Source organism: Chrysemys picta, chromosome 5, assembly GCF_011386835.1.
Source record: "Chrysemys picta bellii isolate R12L10 chromosome 5, ASM1138683v2, whole genome shotgun sequence".
NCBI classification, from domain to species: Eukaryota; Metazoa; Chordata; order Testudines; family Emydidae; genus Chrysemys; species Chrysemys picta.
This window is the reverse complement of record NC_088795.1, coordinates 128,835,944-128,856,788: the sequence shown is the minus strand read 5'-3', so window position 1 is coordinate 128,856,788 and position 20,845 is coordinate 128,835,944. Positions and strand designations below refer to the sequence as shown.

Below are 20,845 nucleotides of genomic sequence, written 5' to 3'. Positions count from 1 at the left end.
TGGATAAACCTGAAGATGTTTCCTGAAATGTTCCCCTTCCCAGCTGGGACCTCTAAACATAAACATTGTGTTTGTGAGACTCAGAAATAGAAACTGATCAGTCTGGTATCAATGTGTAGGAGACAAAGCCCCCCCTTCTATTTCTGAGCAGGCATTTGGGGAGGGCTGGGCTTGCATTTCTTTGGAAATTTGAGGGTTAGGAAGATTTTGTTTTGTGACGTGATTATTGTTGCTGACTAGTGGTTGTATGTGGGGGCGGGGGAATGTGCTGCTGTCCGGTGAGAGTTTCTGCAAATAGGAGAGATCTTCTTTTATGTTCGAGTGAAACTGAGAGAATAAACAGCATAAATGTCAGGATTTAGATGTTTAGTTGTTTATTAAAGACCAGTCCAAACCTAAACCACAGCTCAGAACACCCATGAATTTGGAGCAGTTTGAAATCTGGGATTTTTATGTCTTTAACCCTTCTTTTAGTTTCCATAATCTTGGACACTGGTTCTCAAACTATTGGAGATCCATCATCCAAAAAACTGGTCTGCCGTCCACCATCTCCTGATCCTTTGCAGCTTGCTGGGGTGCTGAGTTTGGGGCAAGTGGGGCACTGGTTCTGGGCTGTGCTTCTCTTCTCTTGCCTCACGAGCACTATTTGAAAAGGCTGTGAAGTTGACTGTCCTGTCCTCTGCCACAGACTCAGCGCTATGCAGGAGAGGAGGGAGTAAGGGATGGGACTGCTGCCCTGTGGGGCTGAAGGGGATGGAGCAGGGGCAGGGTGACAACAGGAGGCACAGAGAGGTAGAGAATTGGTCTCTTTCTGCCCCTGCCATGATTCCTTCTCACCATGAAATTACGCCATTTTTTTTTTCTTAACCTGTGGGATAAGACCATCCAGGTGATCCCTTGCAACCCACCCCATTGGTTAAGAAACAATGACGTAAAGTGTTAGCAATATATGTAAGGAATGTCTAAGTCGACTCTGTCCTCTGGACCTTTCAGTGTGTCTCAGCCTGATTTCTGTCGGTATTTTAAATAGTAACCATCTTGGAGCATGGGATTTGTCTTTTTGTGTATGTCTTGTATGGGACAGAGTACGAAGGTGTGCTAAGTCATAAATATTAATCATGTCAGCTAAAGGAAGAGGCCGGGAGAGTGCAAATCTGTTTTATTTATAAATTGGGTTTCTGAAAAAAGTATTTGTTGGGAAAAAATGAGGAAACCTTTCTGAATCAGAGGTAGATCTTACTACAACCGAAGAAGGTGAATACTGCTCAGCTTAGCTGTCCATTCATCCATTAAAGTCCTGCTGATTTATTATCCTGCATGACAACTGGGTACAGAATGCGGAGGGAAGTTCAATTCAAGTTTACAAAACTCTTTTTGTCATAAAACTCTGAACAAAGACATCAATCACTCTTTTAATTTACCCATGTCACTTTCCTAGAGGAAAGCTGGCAGAATGCTCAGTTTCCTCTTTAACGCGGCTTGATGATGATTTCCCCTAATTGGTTCAATGTTAAGTAACCTGAAGGAATGCAATGTGTAATTAGATTTAGTGTTGTTTCCCCAAGATACCCATATGTTCTTCAGGTCAGACATCTCGCTAATGTGTTTATATGTACAGTGTCTCCATTAGCTACTTCTTTTTTATTTTGTTGTCAGACGATTTTTTTTGGAGATAAGCGTTCGATTAAACAAAACAGAAAACACAGCTGAGTGATTGTGTTTTATGATCTACAAAAGGCGACCCAGGGCTGGTTTGTTTTAACAAATAACAGCCACAAGACAATGCTAATAGGATCGTGGTCATGTTAAAGTGTGTTGGGCAAGTAGCGAGAGGAAGAGCTTGGCCCAGAGAATAGGAAGGATGGAAAAGTTTTTGATTAGAGAGGAATGTGGTTGTTACAAGATCACACAGATTGGGGGGGAGAGGAGGTGAAGAAAACCAAAAAATGGGGAAAGAATAAGGAATAAAAATAAGGAAATGTTCAAAGGATGGAGAAAGAAGGAAACCACCTTGGATTATTTGTGTTATTTTGTTCTCTTGAAACATACCTTCCTTTTTTTAGATCTCCCTTCTGCCTGCAAGGTCCTAGTGCACTGCTCCACGCATTCTGAGAAGCTCATGTTACTGTGGTCAGCGCTGTAATCCATGTCAGCTAGTCTGGCCAGGGAAAGGATATAGTTACAGGCTATTCTCAAAATGGCCAGTTTGGACAACTTTTGACCATAAGAATAGCAGGGAACCTAGAAAGGGTAACAGGAAAAAAAAAATTAGGCCAGACAAACAAAATATCTGTGCTCGAAGGCATGACAAAACAATTGTAGGTTATTTATTTAGCAGTTGTTTAACATAAATAGGAGTTTGACTGATAAAAGGCCATATGGTGCCATCAGTTTTTTTTTTAAAGAGAACTCCCCTGCTGATCTCCATGGGAATGAAACCAGTGTGAGATGACTTGATTTCAGCAGGGGCAGTTCTGCTTAAATTCTGATGGCAGGATATGGCCCGGAATGTTTACTCGAATTCGGTTTTGTGCTTAGTTGCCTGGCTGGTTTCATTTGGATACTGCAACCTTTGTGCCAGATTCTGATCCCCTCACTCACGCTGAGTAGCACCCAGGGGCGGTGCCAGGGTTATTGCTGCCCTAGGCAGCAGCGCTCCTCCTCTGAGCATTCGGCAGCGGGGGTCCTTCCGCTTCATGTCTTCGGGGCACTTTGGAGGCGGGTCCCGGAGCGAGTGAAGGACCCACCGCCGAATTTCCGCCGAAGACCCGGAACGGAAGGACCCCCCCGCCGCCGAATTTCCGCCAAGGACGGCAAAATGCCATCCCCCCCAAATCTGCCGCCCTCGGCGACTGCCTAAGGTTGCCTAGTGGAAGCGCCGGCCCTAGTAGCACCTTACTCCACAAGCAGCCACACTGACCTAAGTGGGACTCCTCGTAGAGTACCGTACTATAGTGCGAGAGCGCGAGGGTATCCGAATCTGGCCCCTTGAGCTTTGACAACAACAATCAGCACTTACAGCAGATGTAGATGTAAAAATACAGCATCGTTGCCGAGTAGAACCTTGAGACAGTAATTCTCGCTCAGGTAATCCACACGCCATAAATCTGATGAAAGACCCAGCAGTCTCACCCCATTTCTCAGCCAAGATTTAACAGCAGAGGGCTGTGGTGAGGTCTTATATTACGAATAACTTCAGACTTTCACAGAACATATTCCTGAATGTTTTCTAGTATAATATGAAGTATTTGAATAATAAAAACTAATAACTAATAATAATAAATTAATAAAAATAACTGGCACTTGTATAAATAAATAAATTACAATAGCCTTGATTTATTTAAAATCATGGTCTTGCAAAACTCTTAAGTACATGCTTATCTTTAATACATGAGTAGCCCCACTGTACTCAGGTCCAATTTTAAAGAGAACTCTCCCAGCTGAAGTCAATGGTATTATTCTTGTGCTTTGCTGGACTCACCAATTTACAGAACTGCCAGTGGGCCTTGCACTCAGAGAAAATCAGTGAGATTCTTCTGCATATAGAAAATTGGACTCTGAGGCCTGGTCTACACAACAGAGTTAGGTTGATGTAAGGAAGCTTATGTCAACCTAATTATGTCAGTGCACACACTACAGCTTTGCTCCCGCCGATATAAGTGCCCTACTATGCCAACATCATACCTCCACGTCCCCGAGAGGCGTAGTGCTTATGTCGGTGTGGTTAGGGCAACGCAGCCTCTGTGTAGATACTGCATTACTTAGATCAGCTATTGGCTGTCACCCCAGGGCAGGTGGGAGGGCTCGAAGGGACCAGAGAGCCAGGGCGGGGGGCAGCTGGGCTCCCAGCGGGGAACTGCGAACAGAGCCCCCACACTGCCACTCTTAACTCGGTGGAAGCGCTCCTGGTGAGGATGTACACTACCGACAGAAGAAGGGCAATGTGGACATGAACCACCACAGTAATTACTGCGGTGGCTGTAAGTTGACCTAACATAGGTTGACTTAAGTTTGTAGTGTAGACATGCCCTGAGTTATTTATCTGAAACCCATCCCTGTACACTAGTTACCCAGGCTGGCTGTCTTTCTGTCAATCTAAGATTTTATACTATACCCATCACCCGGAATACCTGAACTCTTCTGTAGTGTCTGACTGCCCAGCAGAGTCCCTTTCACCCTGATCCTGGGGTTTTTAGACAATTGGAGAAGCTTCCTTTGTGCTTTTGCCCTTCTCATCCATGTCTCTCCCGCCAGGTTGTCTCCAGGTCCATGAGCAGATAATGCAGAGCGTACAACCAATACTCTGAACCAAATTCATCCCTGGCGTGATGCTATTGATTTTAATGGAGGGATTCCATTGGCCCTCCATGTCCAACATGTTTGCCAAACACATAGTCTCTCAGCTTGTAGGATGTGGGTTTGTATGATGAGACCTCAAGGAGTATCTTGCACTTCTCCAGAAACAAGCCAACAAACTTCACAGGATTTTCCTCAAATTTTTAAAATGTATAGCACAGTATTGGTAATACTGGGGATGTAGGGAACCTGCTCTTCTCTCTCTCTCTCTCTCTTTGGAAAACCCGTCTTCCACTTGGTGGCATTCTCACAGCACATGAATCAGGGACCCGCTCTAATGTTTACTAAGTAATAGAATCACCTCCTGTGTTCTGTTGTATTGGTGTGCTGGGGAGCAGTCTCCTTCCTTTATGCCAAAAGCAAGCCAGGATCGCTCTATAGGAGCACTCAAAACATTCTCACGTAAGAGTCATGTTAAGTATTGTCCATAATGCTCCCCAGTAAATCAGTGGCCTGGCTACGAATGGAACACAAGAATTCTATTGGCACTTAGGCCTGGGCTACACTAGCGGGGGGGTTCGAACTAAGATACGCAACTTTCAGCTACGCTATTCGCGTAGCTGAAGTCGAAGTATCTTAGTTCGACTTACCTGGTCGTCCTCATGGTGGCGAGTCGACCACCGCGGCTCCCCTGTCGACTCCACTTACTCCTCCTGCCGAGGTGGAGTACAGGCATCGATTTGGGGATCGATTTATCGTGTCTAGACGAGATGCGATAAATCGATCCGCGATACATCGAATACTACCCGCCGATCCAGTGGGTAGTACAGATGTACCCTTAGTCTTGTGTTCTCTCCACTAGCTCACAATTTCTCCCAACAGCCTGTTTACTTGGCTTTCAAGAGCTCCCTGCCTACTCTCAATCCTTTGTTGACACTTGCAGCTACCCACTGTGCTTCACTTCCAGTAGCCCCTTGCCTACAACTCCACAATGGACTTAAGCTGGGCATTTTTCTTGTTAAAGGAGAATCCATGGCAGCGACAAAAACAAAATATCTGTTATCATTGGAAGGATATGATGGGGCCAACGAAAATCTAAGATCAAACAGAAGTCACAGCTGATGATCAAAGCAATATGGAGAGCAAAATGGAAGGTTTCGGTGAAAAGTGGGAACGATTTCAAAGTGAGAGCAAGAAAGTTAAATCAAGTGGAAGTAAAACGGACCATGAAATACTTGAGCCTGATGCACATATGTCCGCCAGTTACAAAACAAAAACTGGAGGAAAATATCTTTTCCCTCCTTTGTTTCCCCTCCCCCTCTTTTGTGAAGGTTTTTTTATTTTATTTTGTGAGCCATGTTTGTTACAAAGTTCAAGAAAGATACCCGTGTTAAAATCCTAGAGAAAATCACCAGCTGGGATTAGAAGACACTTTTCCGTACACTGTGACAAGGTATAAATTGGAGCAGCCCCGAGATAAGGGTTTATTCAAGAGCGTGCACACCTGGAGAATTTCAGCTTTTCAGAGAGCAGGATGGTGCATGCAGTACAGGAACACAGACACATATGGGTTTTCTCTCTAGTAACAATGTTAGAATAGAGGTTTCCAAGGAGCACTTCCCATCTTGACTCAAATTTAATGGGGGAATTATAAAGAGGCTTGTGCGTTAATTATGAATAGATCTGAGACACAAAGTTCAGATCTGGTCTGGATCCAAACATTCCCCAAAGAGGGGGAGTTCAGATTGGGGTTTTGGTATTCGCCCAAGAGAAAGCCGGAAGTGGACTGCCGGGCATAGGTGTTGCAAGCCTTGGCTATGCACATGTGGTGGGGAAGGACTCTTTCAAGAGCAGGTTTAAGTGTCAAGAACAGGTATTAGAGTATTTCGAGATTTACAGCCTGATTCTGCTCTCACACTGGTGTAACACCAGTATTGGTGTCAGTGATACACTGATTTACACAGGCAGGAGTGAGAGCAGAAGCAGGCTTCTAATTTACTCTTTTAAAGAGGGCAAACCTTTTTTTGCAGCCACACCACCCTTGGCTCATCAGATCTCAGAAGCTAAGCAGGATCAGGTTTAGTTAGTGCTTGAATGGGGGACATACAAAGATTTAGGATGAACATAAGAACAGCCAGACTGGATCAGATCACTGGTCCATCTAGCCCAGTATCCTGTCTTCTGACACTGACCAGTGCCAGATGCTTCAGAGGGAATGAGCAGAACAGGGCACTTTGTTGTCCCCCATTGTCCAGTCCCAGCTTCTGGCAGTCAGAGGCTTAGGAACACCCAGATCATGAGGTTCTGTCTCTGATCATGTTGGCTAAGAGCCATTGATGGAACTATCCTTCATGAACTTATCTAATTTTTTTTAACCCAGTTATTCTTTTAGCCTTCATGGCATCCCCTGGCAAGGAGTTCCACAGGTTGACTGTGCAATGTGTGAAGAAGTACTTCCTTACATTTGTTGTAAACCTACTGCCTATTCATTTCATTGGGTGACCCCTGGTTCTTGTGTTAGGTGAAGAGGTAAATAAGACTTCCCTATTCACTTTCTCCACACCATTCATGGTTTTATAGACCTCTAGCATGTCCCTCCTTAGTCATCTCTTTTCTAAGATGAACAGTCCCAGTCTTCTTAATCTCTCCTCATACTGAAGCTGTTCCATACCCCTAATCATTTTTGTTGCCCTTCTCTGTACCTTTTCCAATTCTAATATATCTTTTTGAGATGGGGTGACCACAACTGCATGCAGTATTCAAGGTGTGGGTGGATCATGGATTTATATAGTGGCTTTACGATATTTTCTGTCTATCTATCCTTTTCTTAATGGTTCCTAACATTCTGTTAGGTTTTTTGACTGCTGCTGCCCACTGAGCAGATGTTTTCAGAGAACTATCCATTCACTATGGGTGAGTTTACTCATAAATGCATGGGCAGGGGGATTTCTAAATTTCAGGCTATGACAGAAACTTAATTAGAATGTTCCCTTCATCTCTCTTCCCCCCGCTGCTTTCCAGCTAGTAGCACAGCCTCCAATTTTACGTATAGAGGAGTTAGGAAGGAAGATTTCTCTAATATGAAAAATGCTGTTGTCTGCCAGAAAGGCAAGGAAATTGGCACTACCCTATATTTATCTATGTTAAGAAGACACTGGGCTGGTATCCCAATGGCAGCTGAAGTGTGGGCCCCGGGATTAATTAGTTAATGTTTGTAAAATTTGTTGGAGTCCACAAGGGCTAAGTACTATTATTGTTTCCTTGTTCCCCAGACAGGCACAGGCTGGAAGCAATGCAGAGAGCACACTGTAGAAAATGCACTGTAGGAAATAACTCTGCATTGGCAGGAGGATGGATGGGATCTGATGTAACAAGTCTGTTCCATCTCTGATAGCTATGATTCAGAGGCAACGCTTTTGGAACCCAAAGATGCTCCATTTGAAGCCAATGGGAAGTTTGCCATTGGCGTCACGGGATTAGGACCAGGCCCTCAGCCAGCTCTGTGCTCTTGTGTCCGATCCTGTCCTATCCCATTAAAGAAATAAAATATGGAAGATGCATCCCATCCCCATCACTGGAGGGAAAGATGCTGTGACATGAGGCCACTGACAGTGGTGTGGAGCAAAGTAAGGGGAAGTCTACACAGCTAAAGCTACACACGGGCCACCCTACCTGAGCTAGCTTGAATCCAACTACCAAGGGTAACAATAGCTGAAGACAATACAGCACAGGCTAACGAGCTGAGTGTGTACCCCGGTTCTGGGGTACCTGTGCAGCACTGTCTTCACTGGCATTGTTACCCACCCTAACTGGACTCCAGTTAGCTGGGGTAGGCTAGCTTGTACACAGCTTTTGCTATCGACTTACCCTAAGTGGGGAAAGCAGTGGGTACAGGATCCATTAACAGCTCCCTCAATTAGTAGGACAATAGATATAGTCACAGTAACAGGCCAGATCCTCAGCTGGAGTAAATTAGAGGTGCTCCATTGACTTGGATGGAGTTATGCCAATTTACATCAGCTGAGGAGCTGGTCCAATATTTCCCTTCCATTATCAAAAGAACATGTTCATTTTCGTACAAATGCCTTATGAGCTCATACCTATAAACACTATGACGCCCGTTCCACTCTCTCTTTTCACGGGTGTAAATCAGCAGCAACTCTAGCGAAACCAGTGGAGTTGCACTACTATAACGCTGCGTAAGTGAGAGAAGAACCAGGCCCTGGCTAGAGCCCATCCTGCTCTGTTGCACTGCTGTAAATTTGGACTAACTTCGCTGCCTTGCACGGACTTGCTCTGGATTTACATAAGTGTAAATGAGAGCAGAATTTGGCCCCATCTGTAGAGTTGGTAAGGCAACGTTAGGCAGCAAAACGTACAGGCTTACGCTATAAAGCAAGGCCTCCTGACAGCAAACTGCCTCTACAATTTGCCAGAATAAGCTGCTGAATTTGCCTATCTTTTAATTCCTCTGGTTTATTTTTGTGCTGGGAGTTAAAATATTTTAGAGCCCCACTGGGAAGGTAGTTGGCTGGCTTTTCGATGAGTCCTTTTAGAATACGCAGTGTAACTTAACTGTCTCATTGTTTGTGTTGAGCAATATGCCAAAAAAATTTCCAGAAGGTTCACATGAATGTCTAGTGCTTAATAGCACTGGCTTTATTATATCACTCCTTCCAACCTGAGATGAGTTAGTGTTTCCACAAGGGTTCAGCGACCTCACTGGGGTACTGGCAGGATAGGGGAGTGAGGAGGACTGTTTTTAAGCTCCCACCCATGCCCATTGCTGGGTCTGGTGGGGAGAACTGTTCCCTGGATTTACTCCTAGAAGAAGCTTCCCTACTGCCTCTCTCTCTTGCATAATTTCCCTAGGACTTGGAGAAAGGCAGCATCATGCCTGGGACAGCAAAAGAGAGAGCTCACCACCTTGACAAGTTTAAGAACACGTCCAAAATATCATCACATGTTCCCAAATTGTTATTTAAAGGAACATGTTATTTGAAAAGGGCTGAGGAAGAGCGTGTTTGGTTTTGTCCGATAGCACATGCAGGTGGGTGAGTGTGTGTGTGTCATGAAATGGATGTGTAAATAAACAAGAACTAGCACAAGCCACTGATTTTTTGTTTTGTTTGTTTTAATTCTCTGGATATGGATTTTTTTTACAGTTACATTATCTACCCTGATTGCCCCAAGTGCGCCTGGGATCCCAGACCGTGATTTGTTTGTATTACGGCAGTACCTTGGAGCCCCGGCAAGGAGCTGCGTCCCATTGTGCTAGGTACTGTGTAGGGCTGGTGAAGAATGCATGTGCACGGGGTTCACATATTCTAGATGAGCTGGTGGTACCTTCTGGACTGTGATTCTGTGAGCAAGGATATCTCCATTGCTGCAGCCCTCCCACTGCCCTATAAGAGCTTTCCCATAGCTAGATATGCCTTATGCATGTCAGGTGATTTACAGGTACAAGATGGCAAGCAATGTTATATAGTGCATAGGATTATTCCTACGTAGCAGAAAACCCTGACGTTTATTTCAAGTATGGGACTGGGCCCTACTGGTGTGTCTACACTGCAGCTGCAAGTGTGCTACCCAGCCTGGGTAGACAGACTCACTCTAGCTCAGCTCAAGCTAAAAATAGCGGTGTGGACGTTGTGGCACCAGGAGCAGCTCCAGTGAGCCACCTGAGCTTGGACCCAGGGGGCCAAATTCAGCTCAGGAGTAAGCATCACTGAAGTGGCACCTGTTTACACCAGGGCCAAATGGTCCCCCTGATCCTTCTGACTCATTTGCCAAACCTGGATTATTGTTCTGCTTCTCTGTGAGCTGCTCTGGCCACTGTCCCCAGGTGTCTGTCAACAGAGCACCTCCTGGAAAACAGCTTCTCAGGCAGTGCTGGCTGCCACGTGGGAAAACTCTACCCTCTCACTGAGGAGCAGGGTCCTGCTTCCCTGTGCCTCCCTCTGCATATGAACGCTGCTCTCCAAGTTATGCCGGGGGCAGAATTAGATAGGACTGGGGTGATAACACTAACGTTATTGATGAATCAAGCTGTGGCCAACACACAAATTGGTCAAGGGACAAAGCACATGCAGGACGTGAATGAAGATGCTGACAATAACAGTATTGATGATTCGGTGCTTGCGCACTGTCCCACCTCACTGCCACCGTAGTTGCTGAAGAGGATAATCTGAGAGCAGACTAGGGTCAGTCAGGCAGGGACTGGGGGTTGGATCCAATACCCATTTATGTCAATAGGAGTCTTTCCTCTGATTTCAGTGGGAGTTGGATTGAGCCCTAGGGGAGAGGGAAGGATAACTGACTGTGTCTACAGCAGAAAGAGACAATACATATTGTCAGTCACAGGATTTTTTATCAGGTGAAAAAGCCAATTAGACATCAAGCAACAACAGGCACAAGACTGTGTTCTTTGTGTAACATTTTTCCTTAGTTTGGGGAGGTGTGTTGGGAGTTTTCTCTGTTTTCTTTACTTTCTTCTCCCTTGTTCCGTTGCCCAGCTTTGTGTTATCTGTCTAATTTAGATTGTGTGGTGTTCATGGCTGGGGCCTTGTCATCTCCCTTTGCTGTAAAGCACCATGTACTCCCATGGCACTGGAAATCATAATAGTGTAACTCGGAAATGGTTTAAACCGCTCCCGGGCCAGATTAATGTTGCAAAGTTCCGTTGCCACGCACAATGGAAATGCTACACCTGGAGAGCTCTGTTGGGGGATGAGCCTTGAAGGCAGGGATCCTCCCTTGGGGGCACATTCAGCTCTTATTGAAGTCAGTGGGAGTCTCTCTGCTGACAGCATTGGAGCCAGAACAAACCCTGTCAGGCCGGCTCCAACCTGTAGTAAAGTCAACGGGAGGCTTTTCAATGACAGCCGGATCAGGGCCTCAATCTGCTCCTGGTGACACACACTGTAAGTGACCATCAGTGGGCTGAAGAGTTAAGTCCTGTGAACGTGGGATCTCTTTTACACTCATTCAACTACCAGTGAATAGCAGCCAAGGGAGGGACACGGACACCAGCAGACAGCAGTGAAGGAATGCGAAAGGGCGGTAAATTCAGCTCCCAGTAGCACAAAAAGCTGTGAAAACCGTGAGTAAAACATCCCTGGGACACCCATCAGCCTGGAGAGTGGGCCTATCAACTACTGAAGAGAAAGAAAGGAGTACAAATGTGGTGGTGGAAAGGTTTAGAAAAATGCTGACCTAGCTGAAGGGGAGGAATCATAGAATCATAGAATATCAGGGTTGGAAGGGACCTCAGGAGGTCATCTAGTCCAACCCCCTGCTCAAAGCAGGACCAATCCCCAGACAGATTTTTGCCCCAGTTCCCTAAATTGCAGCCTCAAGGATTGAACTCACAACCCTGGGTTTAGCAGGCCAATGCTCAAACCACTGAGCTATCTCCCCACTATCTGTGGAAATATCTGCTCCCAGCATAGTGACTCCAACTCACTGGGGCTCCGTGGACCATATTTTTGAGGAGGAGTTTGAGAGGCGAACATCAAAAAACTGCCTATGTGCCAATGTGGGCAGCTCTCCAGATCAGACAGAGAGATGCGGGCCTCCCCTCCTATCAGTGGAAATCTTGCTGCCATTTGAGTTTTCTCAGCTCTTAAACTGGCTGTTCCAGAATTCAGCACCAGTGGGATGCAAATGAATGACATGGTGGAAGACTCTGCCACTTATTCTGGCATAGGTCCCTCTTGCTGCAAAACTGAATTTGTAAACTGAAACGGAGACACTGCTGCATTGTTGCTGGTTACTGAGCTAGCTTTCACAGTGTCTCCGGATCCTAGCCCAAATAGTGGCGTGTTTGAAAACATGCTGGCATGGGTGTTTCATTCATTTTGATACCATCATTCTGCCTCATTTGAACATGGTTTGGCCTGTTCTGATCTCACTCTTACGCGAGGTTTACAATAATGTACCTTCACTGAAGCCACTGGAATTTCGCCAACATAAGTGAACTCAGAATGAGGTGAGATGGAACTTTGTTCTCATTAACAAAGCACTGGAAGCATGTCTTCTCCCTCTATAGCATCTGGGCTCCTGAAAGACAGTGGCCACCAGGAATGATAGGGGGTACAAGAGAGTCTATGGAAACAGAGCCTTGTCATGTCACATGCTCAGATACCATGGTGATGGGCGCGGTATAAGAACCGGAATAGAATAGAATAGAAAATGGCCACACTGACATCACTAGGACAGGCAATGGAAGCCGAACGTTTTTCAGGATGGTGAGCTGTGCGTTAATGGGGGAAACCCCATGGCCCTATATTTGAGGGTCTGTAGCAGGAGTGGCCAAACTTACTGACGCTCCAAGCCGCATACAATAATCTTCAGCATTTGAGAGCTGCAAGACATGCACAATCTGCCGCTTGGAGCAGCACCTGCCGGGGCATGGGGCTTCTGTCCCGATACCCCCATGGGAGTCTAAAGCCCTTAGACTCCCTCTCTGCAGGGCAGAAGCTCCGAGTTCCACCACAGGACAGAAGCCTCAAGCTCCCCACCCCCCACGCCCAGTCTGGTAGGCGAAGAATGGGGAGGGGGGTTGGGGAGGCTCCGTAAACCACACTTTAACTGTAAAAGCGCCACATGTGGCGCGTGAGCCACAGTTTGGCCACGCTTGGTCTACAGCTTGTAGTCCCTCTCTGCTGTCTGTGAGACGAGGCAGCAGCAGCAAGAAAAACGAGCAAAAGCGTTTGCACTATTTTAAAGTGTTTTAGTGCATGCAGATAGTGAGGCCCTTGTCTCATTATCCTAGCATGGAGCAGGAACTACTCTGTCGATCCCAACAGTCTTTTGTATTAGTGGGAAGATGTTGCTCTGAGGAAAGAGCCACAGATATCAGGGAATAACTTTTCCAGTAGCCAGTACCAAGAAGTCACTTGTGGAAATCTCTAGGGAAAGAAACGGCTATTCGCTTGTGTACCACTCCAGTAATGCTCTGACAGCATTGTCGTCTTAGCAGCTAGATACTACAGAGTGGCTAGGCAGTCTGGTGCCAAGATACTATAGTGATGGATGCATTAGAAATGCAGGGAGAGAGAAATTCATGCTACTGGTGGCATAGATACAAACAGAAGGGACCCAGTGTAGTGCAGCAATAACCAACTGCTGCTCTCGTTTTAAAAAGCGGAGTTGCTTTCCAGAATATACAACTGCCCTTCCAACTCCCATCTCGGAGGAGAAGTCTGAACAGGGGAGCAGAGTGGGGATAGCTAAGTACTTAACAACATGCCTGGATTACTCTCTCCTTCTGCAAAACAACTGTGGTTGATTCTTCTCCCCACCAGGCAGAAAAACAGCCTTACTGCCATCTGGATAGCTAGCAAATACAGCTGAAACATGTGTGCCATATGTGCACAGCTGTATAGTGTACGTATGCCGCTGCCCAGCATGCTGCATGCCAGTTGCTTGACTTAGGGTGGGCTGGGAAGTAGGATTCAGGAACAGGATGGAAAGAGAGAACATATTGCAGAGAAGCAGCATTTTTCTTCTCATTTCACTGAATTGGGCCCCATGCGGCTTAGTAGCTATGGGCCCAATCCTGAAGCCTCTGCTTACGTGAGCACTTTAGCTGAGGCTGCTGCAGTGTCTTATATGAGATAGGGCTGCGGGATCAGGCCCTGTAGCCCCAAACGATTACTTCATAGTCGAGTGGACTGAAACTCTGGTGAGCAAAGTCTATTTAAATCCATTTCCCCACAAGCACAATCTGAACGTATAGCTCTGTTGCACTTGCTTTCCAGCCCTCATCTCCCAGTTGCTGGTGTACAACATGACACCTCTGCTTTGATTTCAGAGCTCCTGTTCCCTTCCCAAAGAAGGAGCGTAGGGCTGGGAAACAGAATCAGCAATGGTGACTCTCTTCTGCGCCACTTGCCGCCCAGCCTATGGCAAGGTATCGGTTTCAATGCTTCAGGGAAAGAATCCCAGCTGCTTAAGAGATCGCTGTGTGATGACAAGGAAGGAATGGAGGAATAACTTAACAAATAAACTGAGGTCTGTGTGTAACCTTCTCCTAGTGGGCAGAGTATGGGGATTACCTCCTGTCCAGCATGCCGGGGGCAGGCATTAAGGCTTCACTTAGTTGAGATCTGCCAGTTTAATCTCTACAAATGAATCTCTGTATAATCCCTATCTGAGCTCTTTGCCCAGGAATGCAAGAAATGTCAGGCAGTTCCTTACCTATGGATGCCTATATCATGCCACAATGGAAGCACATTAAACCTGCTCTGTCCTATATTCAGTACAAAACCGATCACCACAGCTTGAAAGCTGAGTTCAAGGGCGTAGGAATGGGAAGGAGGTTACTAAACTCTGTCAGATTTGTTCAGATATACAGTGTGGGCCTATCCTCAGCTGCTGTCAGCTCCACTGAATTCAGCATGCTACAGAAGAAGTATCTGCTATAATTTCCCAGGTCTATCTGAATGACGCCGGGAAGGCCTTGCCATTTCGCCATCAGATTTGATACGGGTGATGCAAGTTGGAAGCCAGTGCTCTGCACAGGGGCAGGATGGTTGCTCATCTGTTGAATCTTCCCCCTTGTCACATGTAGTGCCAAGCACATTGTTGGCAGTTAACGAAAAACAAATCAAAACATCACTAAACGATGATCCGTTGACCTATCCCTTCCCCGCGTTGAATTGCCAAGAAAACCTGCCAGTGCTTTTCTTAAGGGAAAACAAACCTCGTCTGGGGAATTACCGCTAAGTTGTCTCTCCACAGCCCAGGCACCAGCCTGTTCAGAGTGCTTCAGCACTGACCTGGGGGCAGCGGCTTTGGGGGTGAGCGGAGAGCTCAGGCTGCTCTCCATGCTCACTTGTTCCTTGCACACTCAGCTGAATCCAGGGCTGAAATAATTTATGGAGATAGGGCCAAACCCAGGAGTTTAAGAACTTTGCATGAAATGCCCAGTTCCCAGAAGAGTCGGGCCTCAGTGTGCTGCTCGCTCGGTTTGTGCTTGAGGTCGGCAAGGATGGAGACTGCCAATGAGTTGGGAAATTAGTGCCACTTTCCATTGTGTTTTTGTTGTTGTTGTTGTTGTTACCTGGATGTCTGTCCATTGAGAACTGGACTGACACAGACATATGCATTGCACACCGGTCACTGAACAGCCATAATGGGGCAGCAGTTTTTGAAAACAAAAATATATCAAGTGTCTAGTTTTAAACTTACAAAAGGCTTAGTTTTGCAAGACTCCCTCTTACTATGTGTATGCACAGGGCCTAGCACCGTGGGGCCACAATCTTAATTGAAGCTTTCTGCTGCCTCCACAATATAATTAATAATAATAATAATATCTTAACGTAGGGACAAATGAGTGACTTTACACTGAAAAACTGCCCCATGATGAGCCTAATCTTGTTCCATGGAGATCAATGGCAAAACTTCTGTTTGCTTCAATGGGATTAGCAATGGTCCCTGTGTGTTCACAAAAGTGGATAATAACGCGGGGGCAAATGAACCAATCACTCTGGGATAGGCAGCCACCCACCCTTAAAATCAAAATCATCCTTCGGAAGCTTTTCAGGCAGCAAAGCTAGAAACTTCACGAGATATTCCTTGAAGGGAGAGCACAAAGTAACCATGTACAGAAAAAACGGGCCTGATCCTGAAGCCCTCTCTCAGGTGACCCAATCCAACAGTTCACATGAGTAAAGGCTGCAAGATGGAACCAAAGGGTCTGATTCAGAAACCCTGCAAGTCTCACTAACACCAATGGGCCTGTTCATGTAAGCAAGGGCTGCAGGACCAAGCTGAAAGGACCTTCTGCGTAATGTGATTGTTCAGCACCTTGCAGGATCAGACCCCTGCTATGACAGGGAACCTTATGTGACCCTGCCTGCTGTATCCTTCATATCCTTGGAATGCTCTTACTGGCATTTACAGAGAAGGCAAAGGAACAAAAGCTGGCCAAGCATGGGGAACTGTTGTTTAATGGCTCTCTGCTTTCACCAGGCAGGCCACTACAGTGGAAAACAATTTAATTAGTCAACTAAGGGGAAGACTAAGCACTGAAAAGCGCTATTTTGGGGCTCACAAAATGTGATAGGTCAGAACCTCCCGTTTCATTGCACTCCTGGGACTGGTTTTGAGAACAGCTGAGCACTCATTGCAGGCTCCAGTCCCGGCTCTCTCTCCTCTCTTTCACAGGACCTGTCTACTCAGCACATTTTGCAAGGTCTGGAGGTCATGTTATAACCCTCTTGGGTCTTTCTTGCTGGTGCAGACAGGACCAAATGATGTTCTGTTATAGCCCTGATCTCTACAGCCACTAAACTACCTTAGCGTCTCTGTAGACACATCCCAACCTACCAAGGGTGCTGCGAGAATAAATTCATTGACTGTGGAACTCTTTGCCAGAGGATGTTGTGAAGGCCAAGACTATAGCAGGTTTCCAAAAAGAACAAGATAAGTTCATGGAGGATAGGTCCATCAATGGCTATTAGCCAGGATGGGCAGGGATTATGTCCCTAGTCTCTGTTTGTCAGAAGCTAGGAATGGGCGACAGGAGATGGATCACTTGATGATTCCCTATTCTGTTCATTCCCTCTGAGACACCTGGCATTGGCCACTGTTGGAAGACAGGATACTGGGCTAGATGGGTCTTTGGTCTGACCCTGTATGGCTGTTCTTATGTACTGGGAGGTGCTCAGATACTGTGGTGATGAACACCATAAAAACCCTACAACTAACTAACTAACATGAAAGGCTTCACTTTTGCAAGATACATAAGCATGTGGACCTATTCAAGGGCTTAGAGTTAACCTTGCTGAATGGGTCTAGCGTCACCAGACGGGCGGATAGAGGTGCTTCCTTCACACTAAGCTGCTTCACTCAACACCATGTTCGGAAGGTGACCATGTCGCAGCGACATTGTCCTGAGCATTATTTAACATTTCAGACGTTCTCTTCTGCGCTTGGAAAAAGTTTATATTTCCCATTCAGGCAGGATGATGAGGATTTTATATGCTTTTTTAAAAGAAAGCTTTTTCTTCACATTGGCTTAAAGGGTACCTTGAAGATGGATCATGTAGAATGATGAATGAGGGTGAGGATGTCAAAGAGGCCTAAGGGTTTAGACAGCCAACTCAAAAGTCAACGGGAGTTGATTTCCTTTACTCCCTTGTGTCTCTTTGAAAATTCCCAGCCCAACTCTTCCAGGTAAACAGCAAGAGTGAGGTGAGCTATTGTGTCATGAGGTGGGATTTAGGCTTCATTGTAGCTCACAACTTTGGCAAACAGTTTGCTACAGCTCTCTCTCCCACCCCCTGCCTGGTATGAATAAGCTGCCCCTATAAAAAGCCAGTGTGATTTTGGGGGGAGGTTTTTAAGAGTCAATTTTCAATCTCTCTCTCTCTCTCTCCTTTGCTGCTCTAACATTTAAAAAAAAAGTTTTGATAACCACTGACCAGCCTGGTGAGCACTATTAATGGCTCTTGCACTCTGCCCTTATCCCTCGCTCCACTAAATCAGGCTGTATTTGTATTGTAATAATAACTCATGGAGCGAATGCAGGCGACCCCAAATAAAGTTGAGTTTCAGAGCTTGTTTAACACACAGAAAAAGTAAAATATCTCTGGGAAAATGATACGAGTAAGATGAGGTGTAATCAATAGGACAATGGGCTTGATTTAGGAAGATATTGTTTATCCCCAGCATGAAACCCACGTGAACTCTTTTGATGAGAGGAATGCTGCATCCAGGAGCAGTTTTTGGTGCTGAAAAAACGCCGTGTTAGATCCAAAGTTTTAAACTGTCCAGTAATTCGCTTTATCACACCCATCCTGTGCAGCATGAATACCCTCTATTCTATCAAACTACCTCCTCGACTCCCCTCCCCTCCTAATCTCATTAGGAATTAAAACAAAAACTCTGGCGCACAAAAAGTTTAGTGACCTTTTGGGTGAAGTTAAGTGTGACAAAGGTCACGGAAAGCGCCCCCACTGCGTGGAATGCCCCAGCAGCAGGGCTCAGGGTATCTCCCGCAATCCGAGGCGGATGTATTAGCATTTCAGTGGCAGGCAAATGTCTTTAAAAAGACAAGCGGAGAGGCGCACCCCGAAAGCCCCCACTACACCCCGCAAAATCAGGGAAGAGGGCGAAACAGCACGGGGGGAGAGGGGGTCATTTTCTTCTCCTTTGAAGTCAAACTTCTTTGGGGGAAGGGGGGCAGCCACGCAGCGGAGATGGGCCAGGCAGGAGCTTGCATGCCCGGGGTGATTGATGAGCAGAGGGGAGGGGGGATGCGAGTACCTGTTTTCGCAGCGCCTCGAAGGCTGCGCTGATGGTATGCACGCGGGTCCTCTCCCGGGCGTTCGCCAGCAGCCGCCGGGTCTGCTGGATGGCTTTGATCTCCGAGGAGACGCCTGCCGGTTCCCCCAGCCGTTTCCTAGGCGATGCGGCGGACTCGGGCGTGCTGTTGTAAGCGCCATGTGCGACCGAGGCGTAGGCACTTTCCAAAGGGCGCTGCGGCGGCGGCGGACACAAGACGAGCCTGGACGGGAGGCTCTGCTCCCCCGGGCACGGCTGGAGCCCGTTCAAAGCGGCCGGGGGCAAGCCGGGCTCTTTGCGCGGGGGCTGGGAGGCGAGTCCTGCCGCCGGGAAAGCGCCTTTCCGCATGTCCAGCGCCCCGGCGGCGCTGCCCGCCTCTCTGCCGCCCAGGAGCGGCGGGGCCGCCGCCCCCTGCGAGCTGCCCGCCGCCCCGCTCTCGGGCACCAGGCTCGCGGGTCTCTCCAGCTGCCTCCCGCCGGCCGCGCGCTCGCTGACTTTCAGCGCCACTTTGAAACTTTTGTAGCCGTTCGCGGGCGGCTCTTTGTGCTTCCGCTTCAGCTTCTTGAGGCCGCCGAGCTCCTTCACGCACAGGCTTTGCCACGGCTCCTCGTCCAGGAGCTGCATGTTTCTCATGTCGGGCGCCTGTCAGTGAGTGCCGGCCGGCCGCGCTCTCTCGCAGGTCGCTGGCTCCCCCCCTGCAGACATACACCCTCCCTCCCCCTCCTGCTCTGCTGCCGCAGCTGGGCTACCACGCGGCTCGGCACAGGCAGGGCGGCGGGGGGCTCTCCCCTGGAGCAGTCAGAATGTCAGCTGAAGTCCCTGCCGCATTGGCCGCCTGTCTGGGGAGTGCACGCTGCGCTCCATCTGTGTTTGTTTAGCCTCAGTTTACACAGAAGCCCCTGTGAGAGAGATCAGTCAGCGCGCCGCCTGTGACAAGCTGACTGCCTCGCACGGCCAAGAGACTTTCCAGCCTTGCAACCCCACAGATGAGCTTTAAAGAAACAGGAAGCATTCCCCGCCCCCCCCCCCCCAACAGCTGTGCTGCCAATCTCCTTTGTTCACTCCCCCCCCCACTTGCTGTTTTATAATAGTCTGTTTCTTCCCGACACACAGGCAGAGACAAACTCCCACCCCTACTAGAGACACAGACTTTCTAAGAGCAATTCACGATGTGCTGCTTTATACATGGAACAGTTCCCCCATATCTTCCTAAATTAATGGTGAGATGCCTGGTTTCCTGCAGTCCTTTTCTCCTGCCCTTCCCCACTGGTCAGGGGTCTATTTATTTATTTTTATTTGCTGGCTGAAGAGGGTCGTCTTGGTTCTAGGTCCCGCCTAACACTGCTAGCAGCCTCATTGATCACTCACATACAAGGGGAAGAAACTGATCTTTAGGGTATGAGAAGAACTCTGGCTGGGGAGGTGCTTAACTTGACACATTCTTCTTAATTATGCCAGCAGGAGTTATTCGACCTGAGGGAGTGAGAGCCGAGGCAGCCCTATGATTTAGCAAAGATCTCTCTGAGACAGGCGAGGCATTTCTGTCTTCTTACTTCTCAGATCTCTCCTGCTGCTGCGGCTTTGGTACTGAGTTTAACTCTGCTTTTAAGCTGCTTCTACTGCAAAGACCATTTTTTGATTTTTACAAACAAAACCGAGGAAGCCTTGGCGAGTGAGTTACTTATTGAGGATGATTATTTATTAGCACCCCAGTGGTAGGCACTGTACAAACACATAGTAAGAGACAGTCCCTGAAGACCATACAGCCCAGACAAGCTAAAGAAAGGGTATTTCCCTCAAACAAAAAGAACAGGAGTACTTGTGGCACCTTAGAGACTAACAAATTTATTAGAGCATAAGCTTTCGTGGGCTACAACCCACTTCTTCGGATGCATATAGCTTATGCTCTAATAAATTTGTTAGTCTCTAAGGTGCCACAAGTACTCTTGTTCTTTTTGAGGATACAGACTAACACGGCTGCTACCCTGAAATCCCTCAAACAGAGGTGTGTGGTGAAGAGACTGGCCCAACGTCACATCAGTGACAAAGCTGGGAATAAAAACCAAGGGTAAAACCTCTTCAGAAACATTTAGATGACTTAGCATAATTACCATTTTCGCAAGTTGACACTTGGGAGCTTAAGTCGACATTGCAATTAAAAACATGCAGCTGCACCATGCCGGCTGACTGGGACTCCCCAGGCTCGAGCTAAGGGGCTGTTTAATTGTGGTGTGGCTATTTGGGCTCTGGCTGG

At 47.2% G+C, this 20,845-nt stretch overlaps 1 protein-coding gene across 3 annotated transcripts in view; it reads right to left on the bottom strand.

The window, feature by feature from the left end:
• The window catches only part of ATOH8 (atonal bHLH transcription factor 8), a 36,089-nt gene extending 16,501 nt beyond the window's left edge, over window positions 1-19,588 (bottom strand). The window contains exons 1-3 of one of the 3 annotated variants that reach the window (XM_042855569.2): window positions 18,574-19,588; window positions 2,050-2,241; window positions 827-1,324 (exon numbers count right to left, since the gene is read on the bottom strand). In XM_042855569.2, the coding sequence (XP_042711503.1) occupies window positions 1,283-1,324; window positions 2,050-2,241; window positions 18,574-19,224 (885 nt within the window). In that variant the 5' untranslated portion in view covers window positions 19,225-19,588 and the 3' untranslated portion in view covers window positions 827-1,282. Of the gene's footprint in view, window positions 1-826; window positions 1,325-2,049; window positions 2,242-18,573 lie in introns of those variants that run through there. The other 2 variants (XM_042855568.2, XM_005292469.4) reach the window with 2 other exon arrangements.
• Window positions 19,589-20,845: the final 1,257 nt, after the last annotated feature.